This window comes from Procambarus clarkii, chromosome 26 (assembly GCF_040958095.1).
Source record: "Procambarus clarkii isolate CNS0578487 chromosome 26, FALCON_Pclarkii_2.0, whole genome shotgun sequence".
Lineage (NCBI taxonomy): Eukaryota > Metazoa > Arthropoda > Malacostraca > Decapoda > Cambaridae > Procambarus > Procambarus clarkii.
The window spans coordinates 17,279,196-17,287,910 of NC_091175.1; the positions used below are offsets into that span (position 1 = coordinate 17,279,196).

Here is an 8,715-nt window from a genome sequence, read left to right on the forward strand (position 1 = left end):
ATAGTCTTTTGTGCTAAAATTATATTACAGTAACATTTTCAGTACATGCGAAAGCGGTCAATATTTTCACATATTTACATCAGAATGACGATCAAAACATCGATACACGTTAAAGAAAGAACACCTTTAAAAACTTTCTAATGAATGATTAATAACGCACAATAATATTGAATATAAATATATTAGTCGTTTATTGATTCAGTTAAAAAGTATAGAAAATGTGCAGTTTTAGCTTGTGAGCTCTGAACTAAACTTCAAAAATTAAAAAGAAAATACTTTATTAATAATAATAATAATTACGATTATTTAACATTATATTTTATATGAACTATTCATCTTCGATTTTTGTGAAAAGATAAATTAACTTTAATAATTAATACACAATTTTGTGCAACGAAAAACTCATCGACGGTATCGGGGATTTTTAAATGGCCAATTTTTGTATTGATAATTAAAAATAAATTACTAATATTTAATTAGGGGGGTTCACCCTGACATCTGTATATATATATATATATATATATATATATATATATATATATATATATATATATATATATATATATATATATATATATATATAGTACCTAGTAGCCAGAATGCACTTCTCAGCCTACTATGCAAGGCCTGATTTGCCTAATAAGCCAAGTTTTCATGAATTAATTGTTTTTCGGCTACCTAATCTACCTAACCTAACCTATCCTAACTTTTTCGGCCACCTAACCTAACCTAACCTATTAAGATAGGTTAGGTTAGGTTAGGTAGGGTTGGTTAGGTTCGGTCATATATCTACGTTAATTTTAACTCAAATAAAAAAAATTGACCTCATACGTAATGAAATGGGTAGCTTTATCATTTCATAAGAAAAAAATTAGAGAAAATATATTAATTCATGAAAACTTGGCTTATTAGGCAAATCAGGCTTTGCATAGTAGGCTGAGAAGTGCGTTCTGGCTACTAGGTACGACATATGTATATATATATATATATATATATATATATATATATATATATATATATATATATATATATATATATATATATATATATATATATATATATATATATATATATATATATATATATATTGCATGTTGCATTCGTTTTCCAAACTCTATATGTATTGCAGATTTTACACATGCATGGAAGATATTTTTAATGAATTGCAGATGTTGTGTAAACATTGATGATATTTTCTGTGCATGTTCGATATTAAGTTTATTCTTACCCAGTTTGTCATGTGTGTTTACGATGCATTGTTTGTAGTGAAGGGAGTGTGTTAGGTTATTGATGATCAATTGAGTGGGGGCGCTGAGGGGTGTATTGTGTGTGTGTGTGTGTGTGTGTGTGTGTGTGTGTGTGTGTGTGTGTGTGTGTGTGTGTGTGTACTCACCTATTTGTGCTTGCGGGGGTAGAGCTCAGGCTCTTTGGTCCCGCATCTCAACTGTCAATCAACTGGTGTACAGATTCCTGAGCCTACTGGGCTCTATCATATCTACATTTGAAACTGTGTATGGAGTCAGTCTCCACCACATCACTGCCTAATGCATCCATCAGTTAACTACTCTGACAGTGTGTGTGTGTGTATGGTGTGAGTGTGGTGTGTGTGTGTGTGTGTGTGTGTGTGTGTGTGTGTGTGTGTGTGTGTGTGTGTGTGTGTGTGTGTGTGTGTGTGTGTGTGTGTGGTGTGTGTGTGTGTGCGGTGTGTGTGTGTGTGTGTGTGTGCGCGCGTGCGCGCGTGTGCGTTCTGTTATGGAACAAACTACAGTGTACAGACAACAGACCCTGGCGTTAAAATTACGGCTTTCTAGAGCAATTGAAACCACCGCAATATTGACGCTTCAAAGAACTGATAATTATCGGACCCGATTGATCAGGTGGATAGCCTAAGTTCTGACGTTTCTGATCAGGCTAAACCACTGCATTTTTTACGTGGGAGAAAACAAGATTAACGGCATCAAGTTTGAGAACAGGGGATCATATTACATCGCAATTTTGACGTTATCGACTAAAACGTCCAAAAACCGGATACTTAAATAAAAGTCAATGCGCAGCAAAGATACCAGCTTGAAGCTTTGATCAGAATTAAGCTTAAACAGCCCAAGGCGCCCACAAATGTGAAATGAGATTATCGACGTTTCGGTCTATTCTGAATCCTTGTCAGGTCGTGACGAGACGTAATGAGTGGTCTAAGACTGACCGAAACGTCGTCGAACTCCAGGTAGGAGAGTAACCTACACCGTAAGAGTAATCTACCTCCTTAGCGTGTGCTACGACCTGATTCGTCTTTTTCGATAGAGAGAGACAGGGTAAGAGAGACAGAGAGAGGAAGAAGGTGGACGGTAAGGCAGGATACAGACAGACAGCCCTGGACACCGCAGGGTGACCCTATCTAGTAAGCTCTAAATCCTAGTAAAATATACTTTATTTCCCTATGAACTAGAACCCTACAAAACCGTTATCACAAACTTGTATGAACCCAGTTCATTATATAAATACAAATCAAGTCAATAAATAGCATAAGAATGAAAGCTAAAACTTGTATACATGTTTAAAAATTCATATTATGCAAAATCATATATCATGTATAATGACTTCGATACATAAGGTAGAATTTGTATTAAAAGGCTCTTGCATATACATATTGTTTTCATTTTCACTGTCTCATATATTTCATGCGCATAAAAACAATTTTTATTAGAAAATATTTGAAAAATCCCTCAAATTTCCAGTCTGTAAGTATTATAAAATCTGAGGGTAGAATTTTTCAGCTATTTAAATGGCCAGGCCATATATATATATATATATATATATATATATATATATATATATATATATATATATATATATATATATATATATATATATATATATATATATATATATATATATATATATATATATCGTTTTTTTTTTTTTTAGTCTGTAGCTACATGGGAATAATTACGAGAGTAATTTTGTACCAAATACCATCATGGTCTAGCCGGTAGTGCGTATGTGCCTTTGAAGTCCCAGAAGCGCAGGTTCGTTCCCTTTGCATGACCTCAATATTTCCACCAGAAATAAGTATATCAAATTACTCTCTAATTAATATTAGTAACTTATTTCTTTGACAAGAAATAAATAGTCAGTTATTTATCAAAAGTTGAAATATGTATAAAAATATAAAAGTCTTAGCTTTGAATTTTTTGTCTTGTATTTTGCACAATATCAGGAAATAAATTACCTCCTACAGCTGTTGTTGAAAAGACACCTGGGGTGATTTTGATAATGATAACATGAGGTGAATTGTGTTAATCATTATATTAAGCGCTTATAGTCATCGTAAGTGCTGTTAATTTATATGCAGGTATAAGTTTTGATAAGTTTGTTTAAGCTTTGTAAGTATCGATGATTTTTGCGGGCTTTGATAATTTATATAAGTCAATAATTATACAAAATAAAAAGAATGGCTAAGCCCTGATAATATCTATTAGCTTTGGTATAATATTTTCAAGGAAATATAATTTTTCATAATTTTTCAGAAATATATATATATATTATCTTTAATCATATAATCATTTCAATCATTCGTACTTCAACTTACTTTACGACATATAAAGCTTAATCCTTTTGTTATTCACCATTGATTTGAAGTCGAGCTACAAAGCTTTACATGATTATAGCTTGTATTTTAATTTTACTTATTATTTTTTTTACAGGGAAAAGCCAGATTGATATTTTTGATCAAAACTAAATTTTGTCAAGTTCATCTTATGGACAATGAGATCACATCACTGATATGGCGGGAGCAGTCATGCGGCCCAAAATACAATAGGTGTAAATGAAACTAACTTTGTATGAAAAGCCTGGTATATATATATTATGCGCTTGTTACAATGTTAAATATTATTATCAAGATATACACAACGGCCTGTCGTAGAGGTACAATATGATCTGCCATTATACGCACATAGGAAAGTCCTATGCGTACATGAAGTTGTCTATACGTACGTAGCTGAAGGCGCATGCATATCTTGGCACGTACACAGGGGGAGAGGGGGGTGGGTGGGGGGGATTAGCTGTGCTGAAATTGTTCTTGTTCTTAACGCACTGGATAGCGTGTTCTTCCCCCCCCCAGATCTCTGTCACACGTGTTTGTAAGAGGTAGGTGGGCATGGGGCACCCACCCTTTCGCGATCTCAACCGGGCGGGCATTGGGGCCCCACCCAACACATCAACTGATCACGGCGTGGGCGGGCATGGGCGTCCCGTTCTAAACGACCCTTCACATCAACTGCCCTCTTTGGTTTCACTAGCTTGGTGAACGAACGTGCCGCCCGCCAAGAGTCATCAGCTCTGCCGCCCACGCCCACACCCGCTGTCAGCGGGCGGTGTGGGCGTGGGGCTCTTCTTTGCTTTGAGTTAGTCCTGTCGTCTTCAATATTTGGCGGTGTCGTCGTAGTAGGCTGGGTACTTGTAGGAGGCGCGGAAGCCTAGTTGACACGAAGGATTCGTCAACAGACGCTGGGATTCGAACATGTCCCGAACGTTCGGAAAACCGGAGTCTGCCCCTCCGGCGCCAGTACCGGTTGTCTCCAGGGGTTGAGAGTACCAGGAGGAGTGCGACCGGGAGTATGCCGCAGCCGCCGCCGCAGCTTGCATACTCATGCCGCCCACTACGGGCGTGCTGCCGTTCATGGCCGCACTGCCGCAGGCGGTCATCTCGTCGGCTGCGGCAGTGGGAAACACCGCAGGCGCCCGGGCGTCGCTGTACTGGCAATAACTCACTGTGTCGTAGTACATATTGGAGCGATATTGCTGTGCTTCCGTGAGGAGAGCCCCCGGGCTGGCCTCCCGTACATCACGCGACCCCGGCACGAGGTTATCCACACTGAACGATGACCCCACATCCAGATATGACCCCTCGTGACCCCCGGCGCCCGAGGGGGCGGGCAGGGTGTTGGGGGGAAGGTGGCCGTGGGCGTGTAAGGGCGGCGTGTGGTTGTGTAGGGGCGGCGTGTGGGTGTGGGCGTGCAGAGGCGGCGTATGTGTGACAGTCTTGACTTCAGGAAGACAGGCTGGGGGAAGATCGGGGGAGTCCTGGGGCTCTGTTTTGGGCTGACAGAGGGGGGAGATGGGGGTGCCGCCCCCCACCTGCACCCCATCCCCCTCCTGTTGACCTGTTACTACTGACCGTGGTTGCTGCGACTGCTGCTGCTGCTGCTGCGCCGCCTGCGGCTGCTGCGGAGGCTGCGGCGGAATACCTACAGCAGTACCATCGGGCTGCTGTTGTCGCTGATCCTCAGAGCCCGTGGGCGTCTGCTGTTGCTGCTGCTGCTGCTGCTGTTGCTGTTCTTGTTGCCGCTTCAACACATCATCCTTCTCGCGAGTCAATCCTGCGTCCTTCTTCTTAAACCGCTTGCGGCGCCGCAGGTACGATCCGTTGTCGAACATATTGCGGGCCTCAGGATCCAGGGTCCAATAGGAGCCCTTACCGGGCTTCTTATCATCCCTGGGGATCTTAACGAAGCACTCGTTAAGACTCAAATTGTGCCTGATAGAGTTCTGCCACCCCTGCTTGTTCTCCCGGTAATAGGGGAACCGCTCCATGATAAATTGGTAGATGCCGTTAAGGGTCACTCGCTGGTCCGGGTTGTTCTGGATGGCCATGGTGATTAGAGCGATGTAGGAATATGGGGGTTTCACCATGTCCTTTGGAGGGGGGTGTTGCTGGGGACTGTAGCCGTAGGGGTGGTAGCGCCCCATGGCGCTGTAGCCGTCGTAGCAATAGGCGTTGGGTCCCATTGTTGACATCTGTTGCAGCGCCGCCGGCGGGTAGGTAGCCGCTGCATGGCGGTAATATGACTGCTGGTCGCCAAATAGAGTGTGCATTTTAACGGGGTAAGCTGACCATTGATCACACATGGTTACACAGCATTATGGGGTCTACCGTGAGGTAGACTCGGGTTTACCTCCGGGTGAAGAGGCACAGACAAGCGGCCACCCCCTAGGGGCGGACGGACGGGAGGGCGGTGGTGGCGGGTGTTCGTGCTGCTGCTGTGAGCGGTGATGCGGGGCGGTGGAGGGGCACAGAAACACCGTTCGACACCCAGGCTGCTCCACCACACACCACAAACACACACCCACACACTGTTCGATAATGTTCACTTCCCCCCCCCGGCCACACACCGCTGTCAACTTAGACGGCAGACAGAAGCGCCCGCGACACTATACTGTCAAGTTAGCGGAAGTGTATGCGGGCGGAGGTGGGCGGGTAGGAGTGGGCGGGCGGAGATGGGCGGCCAGGAGTAATCCTCGGTACGGGCGTAGCTGTCTAACGGCGCTGTCTACGTGATGTAATCCCGTCTTTTCTGTCCCTTGATCTTGACCGTCACTGGCACGATGTCTAAGTTCCGTTCACAAATCAGGACAAATTCGTCACCTTCCTCGAGGGCAAAATTCTTGGCTCGTCGCTTGATTAAAATTGTGAAAACACATCGACAGTCTTTTTCTTATGATTCCAACAATGCTTAAGCAAACAGTAGTGTTGCTACTCTAAACACCGCAAGAATTAGTCGTGGCTGCTAAGTCAACAAACGGCCGCCACCGCACCGAGTTACTCTCTGGTTCCGCTCCAAAGGCCGACTGAACTATCTTAAAGTCTAGGAAAATTTACTTTAAGCCAACAGTTTAATCCTTCGCCATGTTATATTTAGGCTCCGCCCACGAGCCTCTCGACCAACCAGCGCGCAGCTGCCTCGCCCTCTTGCCAATGAGTGGCCGCCTATTGTCGGCGACGACCAATTCCCACGCGGTTTTCGTGAGTTATGTGTCGAGACTCCGCCCATTGATATCATATGATTGGTAACCGAGGGGAGCAAATTACTGGCCCTGCCCCTCGCAATTTTCCCCCTTTAATCTGAGGGGACAATTCCCAAGACTCAGAGGGTAATTTGGTGCCAACACTTCTAACCCCTCTGCCAGAGACGATAATCCAGCCTAAAGAGATTAGCTCCAGCTCAATAAAAGTTATCCAAACACGGTGGCTTGGGGAGGGGGGGATGGGGGGAGAGAAGGGAGGGGAGGAGAGGGGAATGGGAGACTGAGAAAACACACCGGGCCCCCAAAACAGGTTTACACTGCGGTTTTGACAAATCCACCGTAATAAAGTCCTACCTGGCCCCGTTGGGGCTAACGGAAGACCTGGCCATGATCACATCCAGTCTTGAACTAGTAGTGTTGGTGGGCGTGCTGGATGGGCTTCAAGCCGAGCCGAGGACTTCACGTACAGTTCCTGAAAATCGTAGGGAACAACAATCCTGGAATCCATTGGGAAGCACAAGAGTTTCTTAAAAAAAAAAATGGAATAAAAACAAAATAAAAGAACGAAATACCTCACTAAACTCAAGGATCGAAACGACACGTCAAGGGAGTCTTCAAAGAACCATAAAGACTCAGCGAAATTCTCCCAAAAATGCCAGGAGCCCCGTCAATAAATATAGGCTTCCAGGAGTGGGTTCCAGGCGGCCATGGAGGAAGCTCCGCCCCTTCCAGCAGGAGGCGAGCCAGGCTAGTCAGCCAACTGGTAACGCCTCCTTCGTCCCCACCACACAACGCGCTTCGCCTATCCCTTCCTCAGGTTAGTGAGCTTAGCAAGAGATCCCTATAAACATCGGTAATTACAATTCATTTATAGGCGCTTATTGCTTCATAGCATCTCACTAGCGCCCCCTTGTGGCCGGGATGTTGTAAAGTGTTATTTTGGTTTTAAACGCATCGTGGGGTTTGTTGTGTAAGGCAAGTGTCGTATAGTTACCGGCTGTTTGTTGTGCTAATTCTCTGTAGAGGTAAATGAGTGCTGCTGGCGGTTTGTTGTAATAATTATCCATAGTGTTAAATTAGTACAGGCAGTTTTGACAATAATTTTCCATAGAGGTAATTAAGTGATATCTATTTATTCAGATAATTGCCCAAACAGGTCGATAATTACTGGCTGTTAGTTGTGTTAATGACTCCTAATAACGAACGAACCATATATTGACAGTTTTAAAACTCTCGAAGAAGTTCAAACTATTGGGAAAACGATAATTACTTACAAATACAATTACTTACATATACAAGCTACCGGCCCGTCACCAGGGCCCGCGACTATGACGATAAACATAGTTTTTAATTTAAAGAACTTTATTTTGTAAATATAAAAATGCGTGGATTAGTTAGATTCAATTAATTAATATGTTTTATATGAGATTGGGTGTTTAATGCTGATTTATAGCCTCAAGAAAAAACAAATGCTATATTATAATATATATATATATATATATATATATATATATATATATATATATATATATATATATATATATATAATCAATAAACATAAAGAACTCACTCGGATGATTTAAGGTGATATAAAACATTACTGGTATACTAGTATTTAGAACCCCCTGTACTTGTGCTGGTAGGGCAGTGTGGCTTGTAAATAGTGTACCCCAGGGTACTGTACCCCCGGGGTAATGTACCCCAGGGTAATGTACCCCAGGGTACTGTACCCCCGGGGTAATGTACCCCAGGGTAATGTACCCCAGGGTACTGTACCCCAAGGGTAATGTACCCCAGGGTAATGTACCCCAGGGTACTGTACCCCAAGGGTAATGTACCCCAGGGTAATGTACCCCAGGATACTGTACCCCAAGGGTAATGTACCCCAGGGTAATGTACCCCAGGATACTG

At 43.1% G+C, this 8,715-nt stretch overlaps 1 protein-coding gene across 1 annotated transcript; it reads right to left on the bottom strand.

Moving 5' to 3' along the window:
- Positions 1 to 3,834: 3,834 nt before the first annotated feature.
- LOC123756827 (forkhead box C1-A) lies at positions 3,835 to 6,642 on the bottom strand. The gene has a single exon (XM_045740195.2). The coding sequence runs from the start codon at positions 5,905 to 5,907 to the stop codon at positions 4,420 to 4,422; it is 1,488 nt and encodes a 495-aa protein (XP_045596151.1). The 5' UTR covers positions 5,908 to 6,642; the 3' UTR covers positions 3,835 to 4,419.
- Between the last annotated feature and the right edge of the window lie 2,073 nt (positions 6,643 to 8,715).